The 25,639-nt window shown below is 38.9% G+C and overlaps 1 protein-coding gene and 1 pseudogene across 1 annotated transcript; one reads left to right on the forward strand and one right to left on the reverse strand.

Annotated features, from left to right (window-relative positions):
• The first annotated feature begins 65 nt into the window (after positions 1–65).
• On the forward strand, positions 66–2,758 carry LOC127670061 (patr class I histocompatibility antigen, CH28 alpha chain-like; annotated as a pseudogene).
• Positions 2,759–14,448: 11,690 nt separating this feature from the next.
• LOC127669768 (olfactory receptor 1G1-like) lies at positions 14,449–15,411 on the reverse strand. Its single transcript, XM_052163976.1, has one exon. The coding sequence runs from the start codon at positions 15,409–15,411 to the stop codon at positions 14,449–14,451; it is 963 nt and encodes a 320-aa protein (XP_052019936.1).
• Between the last annotated feature and the right edge of the window lie 10,228 nt (positions 15,412–25,639).

Here is a 25,639-nt window from a genome sequence, read left to right on the forward strand (position 1 = left end):
AATACTTCATTAAATACCACATTTCACACTTACCTTCTGACTTCTCTAATATCCACTAATCAATGATGAACTCAAAAACATCCACTTTGTCCAGTGTTCTTAGACCTACAAGCATCCTGCCCTTTACCTTCATTGCTGAAACCATATATGAGAGTAGAGATGATGGAGTCTGGAAGTGGAATCTGTATTATCTCTCTTGGGATCAGAAAGAGTTTCCCTACAGAAAGAAATTATTTCATGACCCTGTAGATTAAGTTCCCAAAGTTACTCATTAGTGAAAAATCTGTAATAACCTTCCACTGAGAATTTTTCCTGAAGAGTATTTGAAGAAAAAAATTACTAAACAGCCATAAATTTAGGCCATTCAGATGTGAAAGCAGAGAGATATTTACAACTCATTATCTATTTCTAGACATTGGTCTAACTTCTTAACTAAGGAAATCTGAATAGTGTACATAAGCCCATAACATTTCCTGGCTTCTAATTAAATCACTCTGACTGATGTATGAGCTTTACATTGCACATTTCTAATTAAATATAATTCCAAATTTATGTTCTGTTCACTAAGTACCTACCATAAGATTCTGACAGCACTGCAAACCTAACTCTATCTAAATAAGAATTCTTCTTCCATTCTCCTAATTAGAGCTCATTCAATTTTTACCATATTTGAAGATAATGTTCACAATTCATAAATAGCTCTACAAGTACCATACATTTAAGTCAGCTAGGAAACATTTAACTATGTGGGGCCACCAAGACAACAAATGAAATTAGTAAAAATCCATTTGCACTATAATAAAGATGGCCAGAAGTTGGTAATATATAGAAGAGCTGGTTCATTCCCAAGATCATGGGAATAATGTTCCTGTGTCTCTGGGTATATACAGGCATCTGCTAGAACTATGAAGTTCCAGTAATTATCTTATTTTTCCATCCTCTTAGTAACATGACTGAATTCAAGAATGATATTGTTCTGATCAGATTAACAAGAAGAAAATATGTAAATCATTTCAAATGTATGTCATGCAAGGCAACGTAGGGAAACAATGAACCATAGAAGGTCATGAAGTAGAAATTTTAACAATTCTACAGTCAGTTATTCAAGGAATTGATACACTTTTATTTCCTTCAACAAAGCATACTATCATTGGACATTTTTTTGAAATGAAAATGTATATATTCTCCAAACTTTGCAATTCTTACACAAAACAAAAGTTGGGTGGAATTAAAATGGTCAATCATTTTAGCCACTCATTACTATCGTAAGTTACTGGTAGATAAAAACAATGTTCCTAATGAATTTACATGTAACTATAAAATACTTATGGTGTTTTGGAATGATTTTGATTCGTGTCCAAGTAACACTGCTCTTAAAACGCATCTAGGATTACAGTTATCTATGTCTAATGATCTAATTTCTCCAATGACTCCCATGTTATTTGAAAGTCAAACAGCTCCATCCAGGGCAGATCGGTCATGCCTGTCCCTCTCCCATACCCAACAGCCTGCCTGTCTCTCAGGAAGTCTGCCTTAACCAGGGACACGGGAAACCCCTTCCCCAATACCTGCCCCAGATGGGATCCCCACAGAACCCAACATATGCAGAAACTATCAGCTCTGCTCCAGCCCTGTCTTCCTTCTGGTCTGTAACTCCACCTGGGGTAGAAGTGGAGCACCTGCCCCTCTCCCATTCCCCACAGTCTGCCTGTCTCCCAGGAGACCTGGCATAACCAGGGACACAGTTGAAACCTCTGCCCCAAGAGCTGCCCCAGCTGGGACCTCCACAGAACTCAGACAATGTGGGCCCTGTCTGCTCTGCTAGAACCCCATTTTCCTTCTAGTCTGCAACTTTGCCTGGGGCAGATTGGACAGAGGACCATTTCCTTCCTGTCTGCAACTCTGTGCCCCGTAGCAACATATCCCCACTCCCTCCCAGGCATAGTGCACTTGTCCCTAGTTCTCAGAGAAGGGTCTTGATGTCACCCTGCTCCTCCCCTAGATTCACATTCACTGTACTATTTCCACACAGCCCTGTCATGTCCAAGCCCTAGAGAAACCAGGTACATCTCTATTGACTGTGGTGACTACACGCAGTTTCAGCATCTTGAGAGCAATGAGGAGATTAAGAGGATGGAGCCATGTGAACCATGTATGGAGAAAGAAGGATTAGAGTATTGTAAGAACCTCAAACTCAGACACAAGAACATTGCACAAAGGTCCAGAGCCTGTGGAACATGCTCTGATACTGCAACCAGAGTGGAGGAGGTAAGTGACCCCAGTCTTGTCTAGATCTCCAAAGGTCCACACTGAGTAGTCACTGGGCCTGGGTTCAATGTATTGAAGAAGGCCTCAGAGCCTTCCATAATTCTGAAGTTGTTTCACTTTGATTTTAGGTCCAAATCCTTTGAGTGGGCAGATCAGCGTAGGGTAGCCCAGACTTCCAGGCAGGATGCTGCCAGGCTCTCAGAACCTGCAGAGGATGACTGCCTGCAAGGTAGGGCCAGATATATGACTTCTTGGCACACTCTATCAAACTGCCTATGATGGCTCAGATTGTATTACCCTGAATGAGGATCTGAACTCCTGGACTTCAGCAGACATGGTAGCTCAGATCACAAAGTTCAAGTTAGAGTCAGAGTGTGCAGCAGAGTAGTAGTTCAGGGTCTGTGAGGATGAAGGTTGCCTGGAGCTGCTCCACAGATTCCTGAAGAATGGAAAGGAGACTCTACAGTTAGCAGATATGAGGAACAACTAGGACACACTTTTAATAAGCAAAGATACCTCCTCAACTGATATCTGTTTGAGTATTATTTGTAGGTGCTTATGTGTATAATGTAGCTTTGTGTTCAGTGCACGTGTGTATGTGAATGTGTATGTGTGTGTGTGTGTGTGTGTGTGTGTATGCTTGTTTGTATCTCTGTGTATAAATATGTGTATATGTGTTTGTATGTATGCGTAAGCCAGGGTTCAGTGCTGTGTGTCTTCTTCTATCCTTTCTAGCTTTTCTTGAGATGGGATCTTAACAATTTGGTTAGAACAGCTAGCCATTAAATTCCAGAGATCTTCCTATTTCTCCCTCACTAGTACTGGAATTACAGATGAGATCCAACCACATACAGTCAGACTCAAAATACAAAATTTAAATAATTTACATCTAAATCCCAAATAATTAAATTTTAAGAGATCAAAATTCCAAAATTACAATTTTGGAAAAATATTTTTTTAACTCATGTCAAGACATTTACTTACATTTTAAAGAGGTGTTTACTTAAAAGGCAAAAATATCACAAAAAAACACTTTATACCATAAAGTAGGTAATAGCATACATATTTGCATGCACAAGCACTATGATACAATAATGAAATTCATACTGATGTAGTTTCATGAGCAACATGAAGTAGGAAGCAGTATCACAATCAAATGCTCACCTTTCCTGCGTCTCTGTGCTGATAACCTACTGTGCATGGGAACATGGGAAATAAAGGCCATAATCAAAGTGGAAGGTTCCTGCTGTGAACAGATACTCTAGAAGGCTCGTTCATATCTCGCCAGGTATTCACATCCTTCCCTAAGTCTGAAGTCCTAGTTCTAATAGTTTCCTTTGGGAAAAGATTACGGTTTTTCATAGATGTTCATGTCCCTGCTGCCTTTCTGGCCCACCATTTTCTTTTCAAGGGTGAAAAGAAGCAGCAGTTACACTAAGACTGCCAGTACATATGGTTGGATATGATCCCTAGTATGGGATACAGTAGACAGGAGCACATGGGTTACACATCCAGCTTATAAATGCTTCTTTATTCCATCATGTTGCTTCTGATCAAGTCTCAATTGTTCTACCACAGGCAGGAACAGTGATTAAGGCTCTTATGATTCTGTCACAATTTAGAAAGTTAAGAACTTGCAGGGCCTAAGCAGTGGCATGTGCTTAGACAGATACATTCCTGGGTTATGGGGCCTCTAAGGGAAGAATATTTTCAGATCTCTCCTCTACTATGAATCCAATTCCCCTAGTTTCTCGTTCTGTTATAGGCATCTCATGCTGTCTCCTGTTAGCACAGGGTGAGTGACAAAGTGAGCAGCTCTGACTAACCCTCAGGACTAAGTCTCTTCCTCATACCTGTGTCTCCTCCCGCTTTCACCTGTACCACATGGGTGTCTGTGGAACTTGTGGAACTTTAGGTTTCTATGAGCAGCTTTTTAATTCACTGTTGAAAATAAGGATGCAGATATAGCTTTATATTTTTTAATCATCTATGGTTTGTGTGATTAATAGTAAAGAATATGTGAATTTGAAAGTAAATAAAACATGAAAACTTACAAACACATGAGTTTAATGTGCTTGGTCTTTTGTGTCTGGTTCACTGGACAGCTAGAGTGCAGACTCTGGCTGGTATTTGCCAGTGCTACATTTTCCATAGGCTGCTATGAAGTCATCAGGGGTACAAAGAGAGTTGCCCAATGATGCCATGCGAGTTATATGTATGTAATGTCCTGAGCATTGATGAAGCCGCCTAGGGAACGACTAGATGAGAAAGGACCAAGGACTGAGCCCTGGAGATGAACAGTTTTATTTTAGCAGTTACCTGAAATACAGTGATGGGTTATATTTTCTTTGTTTTTACTTCAATGATTTTAATGCTTCAGGGTTTCTTTTATTTGTTTTAGGTTTTTGTGTGTTTTTATTAGATATATTCTTTATTTACATTTCAAATGATTTCCCCTTTCTGGCATCCCCCTCCCCGAAAGTCCCATAAGCCTTCTTCCCTCCCCCGTTCCCCAACCAAACCCTTCCTGCTTCCCTGTCCTGGTATTCCCCTACACTGCTGCATTGAGCCTTCCTGGACCAGGGGCCTCTCTCTCATTTGATATGTAAATTGTTTCTTGGGTAGTCTGAGCTTCTGGGCTAATATCCGCTTATCAGTGAGTGAGTACCATGTGTGTTCTTTTGTGATTGGGTCACCTCACTCAGGATGACATTCTCCAGTTCTACACACTTACCTAAGAATTTCATGAATTCATTGTTTTTAATAGCTGAGTAGAATTCCATAGTGTAAATATACCACATTTTCTGTATCCATTCCTCCATTGAGTGACATCTGATTTTTTTCCAGCTTTTGGCTATTATAAATAGGGCTACTCTGAACATAGTGGAGAATGTGTCCTTCTTACATGCTGGGGAATCCTCTGGGTATATTCCCAGGAGTGGTATAGCAGGGTCCTCTAGTAGTATCATGCCCAGTTTTCTGAGGAACTGCCAGACAGATTTCCAGAGTGGTTGTACCAGCTTACATCCCCACCAGCAGTGGAGGAGTGTTCCTCTTTCTCCGCATCCTTGCCAGTACCTGTTTTCTCCTGAGTTTTTGATCTTAGCCATTCTGAAGGAGCTACAATCATTCAGTGGAAAAAAAAAGATAGCCTTTTCAACAAATGGTGCTGGTTCCACTGGAGGTCAGAATGCAGAAGAATGCAAATTCATCCATTCTTATCTCCTTCTACTAACCTCAAGTCCAAGTGGATCAAGACCTCCACATAAAAGCAGACACAGTGAAACTAGTAGAAAAGAAACTTTGGAAAAGCCTTGAGCACATGGCCACAGGGGAAATTTTCCTGAACAGAACACCAATAGTATTTTCTCTAAGATCAAGAATTGACAAATGGGACCTCATAAAATTACAAAGTTTCTGTAGGGCAAAGGGCACTGTCAAAAGTACAAAACGGAAACCAACTGTATTAGTTTGGGTTCTCTAGAGTCATGGCAGTCTCTATATAGTTAGGGAATTTGTCTATGACTTACAGTCTATAGTCCAACTCCCCAAAAATGGGCAGCAGCAGCTGTGGATGGAAGTCCAAGGATCTAGCAGTTGCTCAGTCCCACGAGGCAAGCAGGCAAGGAAGAGTGAGTAAATCTTCCTTCTTCCAATGTCCTTATATATCTCCAGCAGAGGGTGTAACCCAGATTAAAGGTGTGTGCCTCCATGCCTTTAATCCCAGATGATCTTGAACGCAGAGATCTCCTTGTCTTAATCATCTGGAATTCATAGCCACTATGCTTCAAGATCTCCATGCCAAGATCCAGGTCAAAAACTTATATCTCTGAGCCTCCAGATTAGGATCATAGGTGAGCCTTCCAATTCTAGATTGTAGTTCATTCCAGATATAGTCAAGTTGACAACCAGGAATAGCCACTACATCAACAAATTGGGAAAAGATCTTACCAACCCTACATCCGAAAGAGGGCTAATATCCAAGATATACAAAGAATTCAAGAAGGTAGACTCCAGAGAGCCAAATAACCCTATAAAAAATGGGCTACAGAGCTAAACAATGAATTTGCACCTGAGGAATATAGAATGGCTAAGAAGCACCTCAAGAAATGTTCAACATTCTTAGTCATCAGGAAAATGCAAAGTTGAAGTTTGAAGTTACAAGTGTTTATAAATAAGACTGCCTCAAGTCTCAGAAGAGACTTTGGACATGGGAGTTTTAAACTATGTCAAGACTGTGATAGACTATGGAGACTTTTGAAATTAGAACAAAAATGCATTTTTTATTATGATATGGCCACAAGGCTACAGGCTCCATGAAGTAGAATATGGTGGTTTGAATATGAATGACCCACATATGCTCAAATATTTCAATATTGATCCACAGATTGTAGAACTGGTAATAAACCTATGTAATAAATTGAACTGAGTCAAATTCAAGTATAAAGTCAGGCTTATTTGGAGCAGCTCTCAGATGGGCTCCCTTCATTCTCAGGAAGAGGTGAGCTAAGTCTCATACCTGGGCTGGTTAGGGGCTTCTTGTAGGGCAGGGATGGAGGTCCTGATATGATGGTGAGGTACTTGGGCTATTGAATTATTATGTGAATTTTTAAGTCCCTATATGATGGTCTAAGTTCCAACTGAACATAATGGAATCGGGAGCTGGCTTTGTCCAGTGTTCTGTGAGGGCTTTTGAAAGCATGGGCTCCTGGTCAGAAGAGAAGGGAGGGAACCTCTTGGCCCATACCATCTTGGCTATGTCCCCAAACCCTCAAACTATCAGAACTATTTGAGAGGGATTAAGATAGTAGACCTTAGCCAGGTAGTGGTGTTGGGCATTGTGAGCTTAGCTCAACACCCTCTGATGAGCTGTTTGCACAGGTTTCCTGAGAGCAGAACATCCTGTGGCTCATCTTGATTTCTGGTTTCCCACCTGGTGTGGTAGGGACTTCCCAGGTGCCTGACCTATGGATATGATTGTTTTTTTCCTATTGTTTTTCACCCAGCCTCAAGTATAAATTGTTGGTCCCTCAGAAAAGTTTTGGCATTCTCCTCACCAGAATGATCCGAGTCAGTGTTTCCTGTCAATTCCCCATGCGTATGCCCAATACTTGGTACTGTGGAGGGGTGCTGTCAAGTGGAGGTCCCTCTAGATCGGGAAAGAGAGGAGCACCTGATGGGATCTTTCGAAAAAAGGCCAGCCGGCAAAGAGGGAGGAACACATTGGAAAAATAAAAATAAGGTGCTGGGAGCAAAGTGAAATAGTGGCTACAGATTGGCGCACAAACTTGTGGCTTGGAAACATGGAGACCAACTGAGGGATGCTGTCTTGGGTGGAGCTCCATAGGAATGAAACATGTTATATAACCAGAACAGTAAGCAGCATAGAGCATCAATGTTAGTGCTATAAATGTCATCTTTTGAAGGCTGTTGTTGCAGGGGTGCGAAAGGTATAGGGGCCAGAGTGAATCAGTGTAGGCCTGATGCTGAGAACAGCTAAGGTGTGACAGGGAATTGGGACAGCAAATTTTATTAGGCAAATTGTCCACAGTCTAGAACTGCTTCAGGCTAGAGGAATAGGACATAAAAAATAAAAAGAGTATAAAACAAACAAACAAACAAACAAAACAAAACAAATTTTAGAAACATTAGAAAGAAAGAGAGAAGTAAAACGGATTTCAACACTCTCCTGGGGACAAGGAGAAATCTAGAGATGTCCTGTTTTCTCTATGGACCCTACTGGAGATATTCTTAGTATTGGATACAACAGGTACTCTTCCCTCTCCATGTATTGTTTGTCTTTGGTGCAGCAAATTGTCCAAATGTCAATTTGTGTCTGTCTTTGTTTCGTTGTTTGATTGTTTTCTATGTTTCATGTTGAAAAGAAAAAATGGTAAAAACTTTATCTGCTGGCAGTTCATTTCTTGATCCAGTCTCAGTTTACACAGTGGAGGCTGATTTAGGCTGCCCCACATTCATCTAGAAGTTAAGCACAGCTGGAGAAAAAGCTGGTTTTAAAAGGTCTAGCAGCTTCTCAAGTTCTAGGGCAAATAAGATGGTTATTTCTCCTAGAGAAATCTCTACAATTGTGATTATTGGGTCCAAAGTTCTTTTTCTCTTGAAATTACAGCTAGAAAAATAATTGTTTGGTTTTAGTTTATAAGATTCATGTAGTGACTTCATTTTTGTTTCTGATTGGTCTTAAAGGTATAAATATGTTTTGCATGTCTTGACTATAGATTATTGGCTTATAAGTTATTGGTCATGATTAAAAAGTATTACATTGGGAACAAAAAGTTAATTTAAAACTGGTAACTCAGGGTTGAAGTTATCTTATTTTTATGAATCATTACTTTTATTTTTTTTTATTCACATTGCCAATGATTTCCCCTTTTCTGGGTCCCCACTCCCCGCAAGTCCCATAAGCCCTCTTCCATCCCCCTGTTCTTCCATCCACCCCTTCCCATTTCCCTGTTCTGGAATTCCCCTATACTCTTGCACTGAGTCTTTCCAGAACCAGGGGCCACTCCTCCATTCTTTTTGGACATCATTTAATTTGTGAATTATGTCCTGGGTATTCAAAGTTTCTAGGCTAATATCCACTTATCAGTGAGTGATCTTTTGAGACTGGGTTACCTCATGTAGTATGATGTTCTCCAGCTCCATCCATTTGTCTAAGAATTTCATGAATTCATTGTTTCTAATGGCTGAATAGTACTGCATTGTGTAAATATACCACATATTTTGTATCCATTCCTCCGTTGAAGGACACCTAGGTTCTTTCCAGCTTCTGGCTACTACAAATAGGGCTGCTATGAACATAGTTATAAGTTGCACTGTCATGCATTCAAACATAAAAACTGGCAGACAGACATTGTAATGTAGAAGTAATGCATTTGCCATTGATTTTAAAGAAAATAGATTGATTAAAATTGGGTTTTGCTTTCCAAAGTTGTAGTTATGCTCTAATATTGCAAGAGAAAGTTAAGAATTACGATTAACAACTGCCAATGTACCACTGACTGCAATTTGTAGTCTGATGGAAGGTTCACGATTCTGAACTCACCCATATTTTGTAATTAAGATAATTTCAAGAGTGATAAAATTTAAAAACAGCTATGGCCAGTATAGACCTATTGTCACTTTTTCACAAGCTTTATTTGATACAGTGGTAGAAGCAAATTTTAACTCCCCAAGATTGAAAAGGAGATCTCAGTGGGAATTTATTTGGTATCTAACAGGCTCCTTTTGAACTATTTCAAAATTTGTAGATAAGACTACTAAAAACTGAATTAAATCTTTTGGCAGTTAAATATTCATTTTCCCCCTTTTTACATTTTTATTTTAATTGAAAATAATTATATCTCTTTCTTTCATTACTCCTGATCCACTTAGCTACTCTGCCATGAGTACCTCCCATACACCTCACTCCCAGGTTCATAGTCTTTCTTTCTTTCTTTCTTTCTTTTTTTATTGATATATTTTTATTTACATTTCAAATGATTTCCCCTTGAAAAATGTAAAAAGGGGAAAAATGAATATTTAACTGCCAAAATATTTAATTCAGTTTAAAAACAATATGTATTAACATATTTCAAATGTCTGCCTTACTTTTGCATAAAATTCACTTTAATGAAAGAAATATATGCCAGTATTTTATTGAGCTGTGTGGTTTTGAAAAGTTTATTTTGTTTGGATTATGCTTTTAGCAACAAAAGTTATGATATTGAATTCATCAAAATGCATGAGAAAAACCCATTTCAGTAGGTTATCATTATATCACTTTCCTCAAACTCATTTAAAGATTATGGCATATTTTTAAAACATGTAAGAAATTTTGCTTGTAATATTATAATTGTACATTTGGTTCTGCAAAATGAAATCTCTTGAAATATAATTAAATGCATAACTATTTATACACAAAGTTTGGGATATGCAGTAAGTAAAACTCTATTGAAACTTTGAAAAAAAAAGACTATTAAAAACAGCTAGTAGAATTTTTCCAGGAACCCTCAAATTACAGGTTCCTTTTGTTATTCGACCCTCATACAATGGGGTCTTGTTGCAGTCTACTGGCCTACAGGACAGGTGGTTGTTGGGCCTGGCCTTGGGCAATAGGCTCAGATTAGAAAATAATTTACATTTGAGTAAATGCAAAGTTTAGAGCTGCCTCAGTAGAGACTTGTGAGACACTGCTTTTGTCCTGCAAATCCCACCTAGGAAGTTTCAGGCCAAAACCAGAGTTATTGACAGATCTATCCAGGTGTGGTTCAAAATACAGTTCAAACTTAAGATCTATGAAAGGTTAATAAGGCGATGGAGAACTTATGAAAGCATTAAAATCTGGCCTGCCTACTCCATACAAAATTATTATGAATTCAGAAGGCTGTTTTTTGCTTTGCATCCTGATAACTGTAAAACATTTATTAGCTAAGACATTGCTCTTAGCTTATCACAGGTGGACTTAAACCTCTGTTCTCAAGGTGAATGCAAATTAACTGGCAAAAGACAAAAACTTTACAGAGAGTTGAGAAGGCTACTGTAATCAGTTGTTTGTGTTATGTGTTCACAGCCATTCTCTGGCAAAGGGAGCATTAATGTAGATCACCCCTTTTCATTTTGAAGTAAATTTTAACAACCTACTATAAAGCTGTTGGTGTGTTGATAAAGTATTGTTGGACAGAATTATTTTGAAAAGAATGTGTAAGACCCCAAAAACCGAGGGTGCCCCAGCACCCCACACCCCGGAAGGCGACACCCAAATCACTCGCGAGAAACGGTCTCGATGCAATGGCATGAGGATTTCTTTATTTCCAGAATTCTGGGTTCCATAGCCATGCACCACGCAGGGTCAGATGACTATGGACCATGAGTGCCAAATTGAGACAGCTTTTATAAGTTTACGACAGAGCCCGCGAATCACAAACCAATCATTTCTTAGCATGGAGAGCCCGCAAAATGCGAGCCAATTGATTTGTACCACTCCATAGTTTGTAGGCCAATCAGTTTAAATTATCGGAGCCCAAGCTCAGTGAACCAATTAGTTTCCTATAGTGTCTACAGCTGCGTGAACTCCTGCTTAGGGGTAATGGCGTAAGTTTACAAAAGCAAGATAAGCTTAGCCCATTTTCAGTTACCCTATGGGGCCAGGATCACCTATTCAAGGCCTCTCTGCTAGGTCTAAACAAAGGGTGGCCTCTGGAATGTGACCTTTTACCTAGTTTCTAACAAAGCAAGATAGCATTTTAAACTACTGACTTCTTGGAGTCATTAGAATTAGGCTGTATTATTTTTTTTATCCTTTCAAATGTCTTAACCTGATGAAACATTTGTTTCATCAGCTTGTTTCAATCAGCTATCAAATTGGTCATTACAGAGTATTGATACTTGGCCTATTACAAACATTTTAGGAAAAATTGATAATTGCTATCCAAAAGACAAATTGTTAAAATTTGCATCCATGCAGGCCTCAAGTATAAATTGCTGGTCCCTCAGTAAAGCTTCAGCATTCTCCTCAATAGAATGACTTGAGTCTGTGTTTTCTGTCAATCTCCTAGGCCTATGCCCAATTCTCGTAGCAGGGCAGGCACCATCATAATTGCATAATTTTAATCCCAGCACTCACAAGGCAGAGGCATGCAGAGCTCTTAGTTCCAGGCCATCTTTGTCTACAGAGATATTTCCAAGCTAGCTAGGAATACACAGAGAAACTATGTCTTGAGAAGAAGAAAAGAGAAGGAGAAAAAAAAAGAATTAGGAATAGGAGGAAGAGAAGTGGGATGAAGAAGGGGAAGGGGAGGAAGAAGAGGAACAAGAGGAGGAAGGAGAGGAAGAGGAGAAAGAGGACAAGAAGGAGAAGAGTAGAAAAGAGGAGGAAGAAGGGGAGGAAGAAAAGGATCTTGTTGGAGCAGGTGTGTTAACGGGGGTCAATTTTGAAATGACTGAAAGTCCATTCTACCAAAGGCATTAGAGCCTAATTCTCCAGGACTCCATCATATTCTGAAGACCACTTAAGACAGCCAGGCTTCAGCTTCCAGCATCTTGTCCTGCAAGTTGTTTTGGGGATGAAGTTGCTTGAGATTTAATAATAAAGTTGTGGAGACCTGTATGGTATAAGGTGTTAAACGTTTTTTCTGGGGACAGTCTCATGAGTTAGTCATCCCATTTCGATCCTACTCCGCGGCCACCTTCTCTTAACCATGTAGTTCTCAGATGGCCTCCCTGGTTTGCTCCTCAACCCAGCTCTTTATTGTTGTACAGCAATGGCCAGTGTGGAGAGTTATACACAATGTTGCAATAAGTGGTACTCACATGTTGGTAGCAGCCAAATGCTGTCTAATTGGACTTAGAGTCTACTCATCATCAGGAAAATCATACTTGGACTGGAAACCTAGCCAGCTTCCCTGGGCTAGTGAGATCATAGTAAAGAATCTACTATGGCAACTTTACTCAACCAACATTATTCCTTACTACATTCTAAATCTTATCCTTATACCCTTAAGTACTATTCTTCATCAACAAAACCAAGGCCTTCTCCCTATGCTCCTCTCACCTGCCTGTGGTGTCCACATTTTGTGGAACACTCATGGTGTTGTACACTGTGCCCTCTGTTATCCATCCCAGCTCCTCTCCAAGGTTATTTCCCTGCTCTACATAGTGGTCACCCCCATCTTCAAGCCTGGCATCTATACCTTGAGGAAACAGGAGGTACAACAGGCACTAAGAAGTCTTCTGTACTGCAAACCAACTGAAATGTGACCTAAGAAGGAGGGCAGTAAAGATTTTGTATTTCACTGTCAGTGTCTTGATTGAAAAGTCTCTCACAATGGGCTGGAGATGGAGTAATTATGTTCTTTCTCAGAATTTCACTCTAGGTCTGCTGAACTATGTTGGGGGGTAGTAATTGTTAAACAATTTTCTCATGTTAGTTTAAAAGATTATGTGAGTTGGTGACCAAATACAGCATAAACAGCTCTGGTTTGAACATCACAAAATAAAGACATGTACTTAATTGTCACTCTGTAGACTGTTCCTGGATATAGCACTGCTGTTAATGATTAACGCAAAATAATTATAGAAACAAGACACCAATACAAACATAAATCTGGAACAATGTTCATTTATTTTATTGTAGCATGATGTTTAAAGAATTTTTTCTATTGTTTGTATTTAGTTTGAGTATACAAACTTGATGTTGCAATTCACAATATACTATCCCACAAAATGATATGTCATAAGTAACTTTATACATATATATCCACATGATAACAAAAATAATAAATTATTTTCAAAAGAATCCTGTGATATACTCTCCATTAAAAGATAGAATAAAATTATATTCTTTGTCTCGCTATACCTATTGACCTGGATTTTTAATCAGACTCAACAGGCTCCTAACCTCTTACTTGTAATTTAAAGAGTGTGAGCATTAAACTACATTTAGGAGCACTTATCAGTGGCATCCAAGTTCAGCAGGAGTATGGATATTAGAAAAAGAGTGCAACACTTTAACTCACTAGATCTCCAGAACAGAAGAGACAATAAAACCAATAAGGATATCAGGAGCCTATTTTTACTAAACCACTGGTAGGAATTCCAACAATTATTCAATGATTGTAAAGATTGCAATGAAAATACATGCATCAGGAATATGAATATAAGAAAAATTAAAGAAGATCAAATCTGACATAGTGTGGTTTCCAGCAGATCATTATATCTTTCACTCATCTGATTGTTGTGGCAAAATTCCTGAGAAGCAATTTAGAAGTGAAAATTTCATTTTTATTCATTGCTTGGAGAATACAATACATCAGAATGAGAAAAGCTCAGCAGGCAGATGGGTTCACAAGTCACATTGCATCTGTGGTCAACAAGCAAAAAGGGACTTAATGGCAGTAAGTTTGGTTTTTCCTTTCTCCGTTAGCAGATGAGGTGGGTTCTAGGGACTGGATGGTGCCAACCAAATTCATAATGGATCTTTCCTACTCAGTGGCATCTCTACAGAGACACACTCAGAGAAATGTCCAAACTAGTGGTTCAGAGTGATTCCGAATTCAATCCAGTTAACACTGAAGATTAGCCATAGCAATCAGGTAATTATCCCATGAACCATGGTGTTAAAAGACTCATTTTGCATGTGTGATAGTGAAGTGTGGAGTTGTCCTTTCTGAATGATGATCTTTAATTTTGAGCCTTCTCCATGTTCAGGATCCTTCTCAATGAACTCTTAACATCCTTATTTCTCAGACTATAAATGAAGGGGTTCAGAGTAGGAGTTACCAAGGTGTACATAACAGCAGCTACCACATCCCCAGAGGAGTGAGAAGTAGATGGGGGCTTGAGGTAGGTAGCAAAGGCTGTGCTATAGAAAAGGAGGACTACAGAGAGGTGGGAACTGCATGTGGCCAAGGCTTTCCTTTTCCCCTGTGCTGATGGAACTCTAGACACAGCATAAAAAATACAACCATAGGAACTTATAATGCAGAGAATGGCACTAATTCCCAAAACTACAAACAAAGCCAGCAACAGTCCTTCATTGAGATGAGTGTCTGAACAGGAAAGCAATAAGAGATGCCAAGAATCACAGAAAAAATGAGGTATCCCTTGATTGGTATGAAAATATAACTGAGAAAGCAATAAGGTGCAGACCAGAGACACACAATGAGCTACTCCCCATGATCCACTGGCAAGAACTTCACATCTACAGGGAGTCATGAGAAGTGGGTAGAGGAGTGGGTGACAGATAGCAACATAGCGGTCAAGAGCCATGACTGCCAGAAGCAGGTTATCCATGTCCACAAAAACAGCAAAGAAGTAAAACTGAGTCAGGCATCCAGAGAATGAGATTGATCCATCTCCAGTCCACAGAGACTCCAGTGTTTTAGGAGCTGTGGTGGTGATTAAGCAAAGATCCACAAGTGAGAGCTGACTGAGGAAGAAATACATGGGGGTGTGGAGGTGGACATCAGCACCAATAGCTAACAGAAGTAGCAGGTTCCCTAAAAGGCCCAGGAGGTAGAGACCCAGGAAGATGCTAAAGAGGGGCTGCCATTTCTCTTGTTCTCCAGATAGTGCCAAGAGGATAAATCCATGAGCCTGACTGCAGTTCATCCTGGGTCTTGTTATTAAAGACAAAATTGGCATGAAGACAATTCTCTCACTGCAGGCAAGATTTGGCACCAACCTAGACCTGGTCCCTTGTCAATAGGTCTTCCTCAAAGCCTCTCTTGAGCAATAGAAAATGGAATAGCAAAGGGAGGAACAAAACTCACAGTTCTTTAAAAATGGCTCCCTAGGGAGTCATGAAGACAATTCCTTGTGTTGCTTCCAGGAATTCTCTTAGTGAAAGCTATGCTATTTAACCATTGTGTTACTTGATTGAATAACCACTTTCCTGTGAATCTGTTTGACTGTGATGCCATTGAAGACAGAGGCCTTATCTTAGTATGTAGCTTAATGATTTGTTGACAGTTCCTGTCCATCCCTAGAGTCACCACTCTAGTTGGAACTTCAGCAAAGTACAATACTGCTGTTTCCTCATTGACAAACTATGACCACATAGCCTCAAATAATGTATTGTTCACAATGTTGCCAAGGGAGTTCCTTCAAAAAATATAGTAAAATCGTGTTACTTATTCGTTTATAAGAAGTTGCCTGGGTAAAAATATTTTAATGAAACTGTGTCTTTGTGTGTCTTTTAAACCTCTAAGTAGTTTGAACTGTGAATGCCTCATAAACTCTATCATGACTCACTGCCCACATTGAGTAAGCTTTCAGCAAGATTCACTCTTCACAGTACCATTATTTATCTTGGTCAATTTCTGTTGCTAACATAATATTACAAACTAATTAATGAAAAATAATCCATTTTGGATCAAATGTGAATTTAAAGCAGAACCGCTCTGATGGACAGCAGAGGGCAACAACATACAAAATATTTTGGGAACTGCTTGTCTGTGACTTCTGGTAATTCTTCTTAAACCACTAGTGTCTAACATTTGTGTATTTACCTAATCCAAAAGACAACCAAATATTCCACCACAGTTGGATACAGTTTGCACTATCTCAGTACCTCACTGTGCTGTGATATGCTTGAGAGAGATTATACATGGTTTCACACCATAATGTTTATCCTTGCCATCTCAGTTTAATTCCAAGGGAGTCTTATGCTTCTTTGATTGGCAGATTTACCTTGCACCATTATAGATTACCATCTTGTGATATGAAGGATAGAAACAATATATATATTGTTGAAGTATTTAGTAAGGTATTAAGTATTAGTATTTTCCCCCATCACAAGGAAATGAGACATATTATAACAGAGCACAGCAGAATCTGACTTTACTCTTCAAGGTATGCCTAGTGCTTGGCACTAAAAATAGTAAATACTGATCATGAATGGGAATTTTCCCATTCATTTAGTATTTTAAGAAAGAAAAATGTTTCCTACAGATGTCTTGCTGGTGTGACTTGAACACATGGTACATCTATTTATTTCATTCCCACATATGTAAACAGTGTTATAACTCTGTTCTCCACAAATTCTTCTACATTTCAGCCCCTTGATTACCTTTTCTCACTCCATCCCAAAAATTCTCACTTAAGAGACTGGTATGAGATGAGAATCCGTGTTTCCACCAACTCATGCTGTAATTAGGAGCACCACATTTTAAAAAATGGAATTATTCTCTCAGTCATACTCGTAATAACAATTTTCCATCTTTGTACTAAAAATTGAGAGGTTATTTTCATGTAAGGTTACATCGACTTTCACACTCTTTCTTAGAGGCAATCATTCCTATATTCAGGCAATGACATTCCTCTCATGCTGTCAATCCCCTTGTTAAACATTCTCTCTGATATTATCATCTGAAAACAGTCACTGCTATTGTATTCAACTCAAACCTATTCATCTAGAAAATATATAGATTTCAGTGGAACTCAAAGCAACTGAGACTCAGTACTGAGATTATCTGAAAACTACTTCAGTATCTGAACTCACATCTTAAGACTTAGGTTCAGATGGGCTACATAGTAATAAGTGACAATACCTTGGATTCTAGAGCTATTTTTCTATTTCTTATGATGTATTTATCTAATAGCTCCTGTCTCAATCCCTAGTTGTCCTCTAATCCAAAAGGTTTTATTCCATGCTCTCTTGAACCCTCTTAAAGTAAGTATTTTTGCTTCTAGTTCACAAAATAACTCTCATCAATGTCAGGTTTAAATTTCAATCAAGTTATTACTTGATTTCTCAAAAACACAGCTCAAATGAAAACCCTTTGTTTTCACTTCAAATCTTTTGTCCGACTTTCAAAGTACCTATAATACTCTCCTCTTTTCTAGTGATCTGACTCATCCTCAGTCTCCTTATCTGGTTTCTCCTTCTATTTTAAAATACTTTCAAACTCATCTTTTTATCTCTCTTCTAGTTCCAGTTTCATACATCATAGATCTGTAAACCAATCACTCTGTTCAAGTTTTCAATTCAGGATGTTATTCCTCAAATATGTGTGTGTGTGATGTATGCATAAATATAATATATAACATCGGTGCTTCATAGAAGTATTTTTACTGTGAACTATGTGGGATTCTTTACATGCAACTTTGGAAACTAACATACAAATGGAAAGATGTCCTATACTACAACTTCTATGTTCCAGTCTGTAATATGACTTAAAATTCCATATGACTTTATATTCCATAAAATACCACATTTAACACTTACCTTCTGACTTCTCTAATATCCACTAATCAATTATGAACTCAGAAACATCCCCTTTGCCCAGTGTTCTTAGACCTACAAGCACCCTGCCTTTTGCCTTCATTGCTGAGACCATATGTGAGAGTAGAGATGATGGAGCCTGAAAGTGTAGTCTGTATTAACTCTCTTGGGATAAGAAAGAGTTTACCTACAGAAAAAAAAAATCTTTCTTTACCTTGGAGATTAAGTTCCCAAAGTTACTCATTAGTGAAAAATCTGAAATTCAGTGTAAATCTGTATATTTCCACTGAAAAGTTTTTCTGAATAGTATTTGAAGAATAAAATCATTAAACAGCCATAAATTTAGGCCATAATTCAGGTGTGAAAGCTGAGAGATATTTACAACTCATGACCTATTTCTAGTCATTGATCTAACTTCTTAACTAAGGAAAATTTGAATAGTGTACATAAGCCCATAATATTTCCTAATCTCTAATTAGACCACTCTGACTGATGTATGAGTTTTACATTGCACATTTCTAATTAAGTATAAATCCAAATATATGTTCTGTGTATTAATTACCTACCATAAGATTCTGACAGCACTGTAAACCTAATTCTATGTAAATAAAAATTCTTGTTCCATTCTCCTAATTATTGTTCAGTCAATTTTTACCATATTTGAAGATGATGGTCACAATTCATAAATAACTCTACAAGTACCATACATCAAAGTCAGCTAGGAAACACTTAACTATTTGCGACCACCAAGACAACATGTGAAATTAGTGAAAGTCTATTTCCACTCTAATAAAGATGGCCTGAGGTTGGTAATATAGAGAAAAGCTGGTTCATTCCCAAGATCATGGAAATAATGTTTCTGTGTCTCTGGGTATGTACAGATACCTGCTAGAGCTGTGAAGTTCCAGTAATTATATTATTTCTTTCAACCTCTTAGTAACATGACTGAATTCAAGAATGATACTGTTCTAATCAGATTTACAATAAGAATATATGTAAATCTTTTCTAATGTATGGCATGCAAGGCAACCTAGGGAAATATGAACCATAGAAGGTCATGAAGTAGAAATTTCAACAATTCTACAGTCAGTTATTCTAAGCATATATCCATATTTACCTCCTTCAATATAGCATACGATCATTGGAGATTTTTTGAAATTAGAATACATATATTTATGAGAATATATACATATTATAGACTATATATTCTCTATATATATGTAATTATAGAATATATATAATGCAATTCTTACAGAAAACAAAAGTTGAGTGGAATTAAAATGGTCAATCATTTTAGCCACTCATTACTATCATAAGTGACAGGCAGAAAAAGAAAAAAACAATGTTCCTACGGAATTTACTAGTAACTATAAAATACATATGGAGTCTTAGAATGATATTATTTCCATTCATGTCTAAGTAACACTGCTCTAAAAACCCATCTGGGATTACTGTTACCTCTGTCTAATGCTCTAAGCTCTCCAACGCCTCCTATGTTATTTGAAAGTTAAACAACTCCATCCAGGGCAGATTGGACTGCCTGCCCCTTTCCCATACCCAACAACCTGTCTGTCTTCCAGGAGGTCTACCCCAACCAGGGACATGTGAAACCCCTTACCCAATACCTGCCCCAACTGGGATCCCCATAGATCCTAGCATATGTAGAAACAATCAGCCTTGCTAAAACCCTGTCTTCCTTCTGGTCTACAACTCCACCTGGGGCAGATGTGGAGCACCTGCCCCTCTCCCATTCCCCACAGTCTGCCCATTTCTCAGGAGGCCTGTCATTATGAGGGACACAGGTGAAACCCCTGACCCAATACCTGCCTCAACTGGGACATCCACAGAGGTCAGCCAATGTGGAATCTGTCTGCAATGCTGGAGCCCCATTTTCCTCCTAATCTGCAACTTTGCCTGGGGCAGATTTGCCAGAGCCCCGCCTTCCTTCCAGTCTGCAACTCTGTGCCCTGCAGCAACCCATTCCCTTTCCCACCCAGGCCCAGTGCCCTTGTCCAGAGTTCTCAGAGTAGGGTCCTAATGAGACCCTGCTCCTCCCCTAGGCTCACATTCACTGCACTGTTTCCACACTGCCCTGTAATGTCTGGGTGCTGGGGAGGCCAAGTACATCTCTATTGACTATGTGGACAATGTGCAGTTTGAGCATTTTGATAGCAATGTGGAGATTGTGAAGATGGAGTCATGTGAGCCATGGATGGAGTAGGAAGGACAAGATTATTGGGAGGACTTAAAATTCAGACTCAAGAACATTGCAAAAAAAAAAAAAGGTATGGGGCAGGGTTGGCGTGCACCTTTAATCCTTTAATGCCAGCACTTGGGACACTTGGGAGGCAGAGGCAGGTGGATTTCTGAGTTCAAGACCAGCCTGGTCTACAGAGTGAGTCCCAGAACAGCTAGGGCTACACAGAGAATCCCTATCTTGAAAAACCAAGAAAAAGAAAAAGAAAAAGAAAAAGAAAAAGAAAAAGAAAAAGAAAAAGAAAAAGAAAAAGAAAAAAAAGAACATTGCCAAAGATCCAGAGCCTTTGAACTGTGCTCTGATACTACAACCAGAGTGAAGGAGGTAAGTGACCAAGGCTTGGCTAGGTCTCTGACAGTCCGCACTTCTTAGCCAGATTAGCCATTGGTCCTGGGTTCAATACATGGAAGAGGGCCTCAGAGTTGTCAGAAATCCTAAACTGGTTCCATTTTCAGTTTAGGTCCAAATGCTGTGAGTGGGCAGATCAAGGTGGGGTAGCCCAGGCTGACATGCAGGGTCCTGCCAGAATCTCACATCCTGCAGAGGATGATTACCTGCAAGGTAGGGCCAGATATATGCCTTCTTGGAACACTCTATCAGACTGCCTATGATGGCTTAGATCATATTACCCAGAATGAGGACCTGAACTCGTGAACTTCAGCAGACATGGTAGCTCAGATCACCAAGTTCAAGTTAGAGAGTCAGACTGTACAGCAGAGTAGTTTAGGGTGTATGAGGGTGGAGGGTGCCTGGAGCTGCACCACAGATTCCTGCAGAATGGAAAGGAGAATCTGCAGTTAGCAGGAAGAACTAGGAAAAACTTTTAATAAGTAAAAATATCACCATGAAAGCAAGACGATCCGAAGTAGATCTCATATAGACCATAAGAGAACACAAATGCCAGCCCAGACTACTATACTGAGCAAAACTCTCAATCACCACAAATGGAGAAAGTAATATTTTCGATGTTAAAACCAAATTTACACTATATCTTTCCACAAATCCAGCCCCACAAATGATAATAGATGGAAAACTCCAATATAAGGAGGGCAACTACACCTGAGAAAAAGCACGATAGCAAGCTTCTTTCAACAAATGCAAAAGGAGATAAACACACAAACATAAAAATAACATCAAAAATAACAGGAAGCAACAAACACTGTTTCTTAATATCTCTTAACATCAGTGGATTCAATTCCCTAATAAAAAGACATGGGCTAACAGACTCGATATGCAAACAGGACCCAGCATTTTGTTGCACACAGAAAACACACCTCAGTGTCAAAGACAAATACTACCTCAGAGTAAAAGGCTGGAAAGCAATTTTCCAAGCAAATGGTCCCATGAAACAAGCTGGAATATCCATTATAATATTGGATAAAATAGACATTCAACCAAAAGTCATCAAAGAAGACACAGAAGTACACTTCATACTCATCAAAAGAAAAATTTACCAAGATGAACTCTCAATTCTGAACATCTATGCTCTAAATGCAAGGGCACCCTCATTCATAAAAGAAACTTTACTAAAGCTCAAAGCACACATTGCACCTTACACAATAATTTTGGGTGACATCAATACTCCAGTCTCCTCAATGAACTGATCAGGGAAACATAAACTAAACAGAGACACAGGGAAACTAATTGAAGTGTGGGACCAAATGGATCTAACAGATATACAGATAGAACATTACATTCTAAATCAAAAGAACACACCTTCTTCTCAGCACCTTATGGTACCTTCTCCAAAATTGACCATATAATTGGTCACAAAACAGACCTCAACAGATATAAGAAGATCAAACTATTTCTTTGTTGGATCTTTGTGTGGTTTTGGTATCAGTGTAACTGTGGCTTCGTAGAATGAGTTAGGTAGTGTTCCTTCTGTTTCTATTTTGTGGAATAGTTTGAAGAGTATTGGTGTTAGGTCTTCTTTGAAAGAATATATAAATAAAACACAGAAAAAATGTAGAAAATAAAAAACAGTAAAAAAAAAAATCAAACTATTGTCATGCCTCCTATCAGATCACTATGGAGTAAAGGTGGTTATCATTAGCAGCAAAAACAACAGAAACCCCAAATACACATGGAAACTGAACAGTACTCAATGATACCTTGATCATGGAAAAAATAAGGAAAGAAATCAAAGGCTTTTTAGAATTTAATGAACATGAAGGCACAACATACCCAAATTTGTGGGACACAAGGAAAGCAGTGGTAAGAGGAAAATTCATAGCTCTGAGGGCCTCCAAAAAGAAACTGAAGAGAACATACACCACAGGCTTAACAGCACACCTGAAAGCTCTAAAACAGAAAGAAGCTAATACACCCAGGAAAGCAGGAAAGCAGGAAATCATGAAACTCAGGGCTGAAATCAACGAAGTAGAAACAAAAAGAAACATACAAAGAATCAACAAAACCAGAAGCTGGTTCTTTGAGAAAATCAACAAGATAGATAAACCTTTAGCCAGACTAACCAGAGGTCACAGAGACAGTATACAAATTAACAAAATCAGAAATAAAAAGGGAGATATAACAACAGAAATTCAGGAAATTAAAAAAATCATCAGCTCCTACTACAAAAGCTTATACTCAACTGGAAAATCTATATGAAATGGATAATTTCCTAGACAAATACCAAATACCAAAGTTAAATCAGGATCAGATAGACCACATAAACAGTCCCATAATGCCTAAAGAAATAGAAATGGTAATTGAAAGTCTCCCAACTAAATAAAAGCACAGGACCAGATGATTTTAGTGCAGAATTCTATCAGACCTTCACAGAACACCTAACACAAATACTCTTCAAACTATTCCACAAAATAGAAACAGAAGGAACACTACCCAACTCATTCTAAGAAGTCACAATTATGCTGATAGCCAAACCACACAAAGATCCAACCAAGAAAGAGAACTTCAGGCCAATTTCCCTCATTAATATCGATGCAAAAATACACCTCCTGCACTGCCTGGAGACAGGGTGCTGTTGCCCAGGCTGTTCAGATCCCAAAGCAGACACCTGAAGACTCCCTCTGGGGCCCTGCTGGATTCACCGGAGCACACCGACTTCTCCCCGCTGGCAGCCCGGACCCCCTCTTGCCTCTTGCAGGACCTGGATATGTGGTGTTGCAGCCCAGGCTGATCTGGATCCGGAAGTTGAGAGATCTGAGTGCTCCCGCCAGAGGCCTCAGGACTGGAACCTTTTTTGCCCTTTCTTAGAGGAACCAAAACACTCCCAATTAAGTCCTCCTTCTTCTTGAACTTCCTCTGCTGGGTGAGTTGTAACTTATTTTGAGCTTTTGGGCTAACATCCGCTTATTAGTGAGTGCATACCATGTGTGTTCTTTTATGATTGGTTTGCCTCGTTCAAGATGACCCTTTCTGGTTCCATCCCTTTACCTAATAATTTCATGAATTCATTGTTTTTAATAGCTGAATAGTACTCCATTGTGTATATATACTATGTTTCTGTATCCATTCCTCTGCTGAAGGACATCTGGGTTCTTTCCAGCTTCTGGCTATCACAAATACGGCACCTATGAACATAGTGGAGTATGTGTTCTTATTACATGTAGGAGCATCTTCTGGGTATATGCCTAGGAGTGCTTTAGCTGGGTCTGCAGGTAGTACTATGTCTAATTTTCTGAGGAATCGCTAAACTGATTTCCAGAGTGGTTTTACCAGCTTGCAATCCCACCAACAATGGAGAAGTGTTCCTTTTGCCCCACATCCTGTCCAGCATCTGCTGTCCCCTGAGTTTTTCATCTTAGCCATTCTGGCCGGTATAAGGTGGAATCTCAGTGTTGTTTTGATTTGCATTTGCCTGATAACTAAGGATGCTGAACATTTCTTTAGGTGCTTTAGAGCCATTTGATTTTCCTCAGTTGTGAATTTCCTGTTTAGCTCTGTACCCCATTTTTAATAGGGTTATTTGATTCTCTGGAGACTAACTTCTTGAGTTCTTTGTATACATTGGATATTAGCCCTCTATTGGGTGTAGGGTTAGTAAGATCTTTTCCCAATTTGTTGGTTGCTGTTTTGTCTTATTGACTGTGTCTTTTGCCTTACAGAAGCTTTCCAGTTTTATGAGATCCCATTTGTCAATTCTTGTTCTTAGAGCATAAGCCATTGGTGCTCTGTTCAGGAACTTTTCCCCTGTGCCCATGTGTTCAATATTCGTCCTCACTTTCTCCTCTATAACCTTCAGTAAGTCTGGTTTTATGTGTAGATCCTTGATCCACATGGACTTAAGCTTTGTACAAGGAGATAAGAATGGGTCAGTTTGCATTTTTCTGCATGCAGATCTCCAGTTGATCCAGCACCACTTGTTAAAAATGCTATCTTTTTTCCACTGGATGTTTTTAACTCCTTTGTCAAATATCAAGTGACTGTACATGTGTGGGTTCTTTTCTGGGTGTTCAATTCTATTCCATTGATCTTCCTGCCTCTCTGCATACCAATACCAAACAGTTTTTATCACTATTGCTCTGTAGTAGAGCTTTGGGTCAGGGATGGTGATTCCCCCAGAAGATCTTTTGTTGTGGAGTATGGTTTTTACTATCCTGGGTTTTTGTTTTTTTTTTTTTTTTTTTTTGTCATTCCAGATGAATTTGAGAATTGCTCTTTCTAGATTTATGAGGAGTTGATTTGGGATTTTGATGGGGATTGCATTAACTCTATAGATTGCTTTCGGCAGGATGGCCATTTTTACTATATTGATCCTGCCAATCCATGAACAAGAAAGATCTTTCCACCTTATGAGACTTTCTTCTATTTCTTTCTTCAGAGGCTTAAAGTTCTTGACATATAGATCTTTCACTTGCTTCATCACACCTAGGTATGAAATATTATTTGGGACTATTGTGAAGGTGTAATTTCCCTAATTTCTTTCTCCTCTAGTTTATCCTTTGCATAGAGGAAGGCTACTGATTTGCTTGAGTTAATTTTATATCCAGACACTTTGCTGAAGTTGTTTATCAGCTTTAGGAGTTCTCTGGTGGAAGTCTTGGGATTGCTTAACTATACTAACATATCATCTGCAAATAGTGATATTTTGACTGCTTCCTTTCCAATTTGTATACCTTTGATCTCCTTTTGCTGCCTGGTTGCTCTGGCTAGGACTTAAAGTACTATATTGAATTGATAGGGAGAGAGTGGGCAGCCTTGTCTAGTCCCCAATTTTAGTGGGATTGCTTCAAGTTTCTCTCTGTTTAACTTGATGTTGGCTACAGGTTTGCAGTATATTGCTTTCATTATGTTTAGGTATGGGCCTTGAATTCCCAATCTCTCCAAGACTTTTATCGTGAAGGGATGCTGGAGGGTTTTGTCAAAAGCCTTTTCAGCATCTAATGAAATGACCATGTGGGTTTTTTTTTTCCTTTAGTTTG

This window comes from Apodemus sylvaticus, chromosome 19 (genome assembly GCF_947179515.1).
Source record: "Apodemus sylvaticus chromosome 19, mApoSyl1.1, whole genome shotgun sequence".
In the NCBI taxonomy this organism is placed as follows: domain Eukaryota; kingdom Metazoa; phylum Chordata; class Mammalia; order Rodentia; family Muridae; genus Apodemus; species Apodemus sylvaticus.

Bases quoted from the DNA above. Each gene is read 5' to 3' on its own strand.
- LOC127669768 (XM_052163976.1), bottom strand. From the start codon at position 15,411: ATGCCAATTTTGTCTTTAATAACAAGACCCAGGATGAACTGCAGTCAG.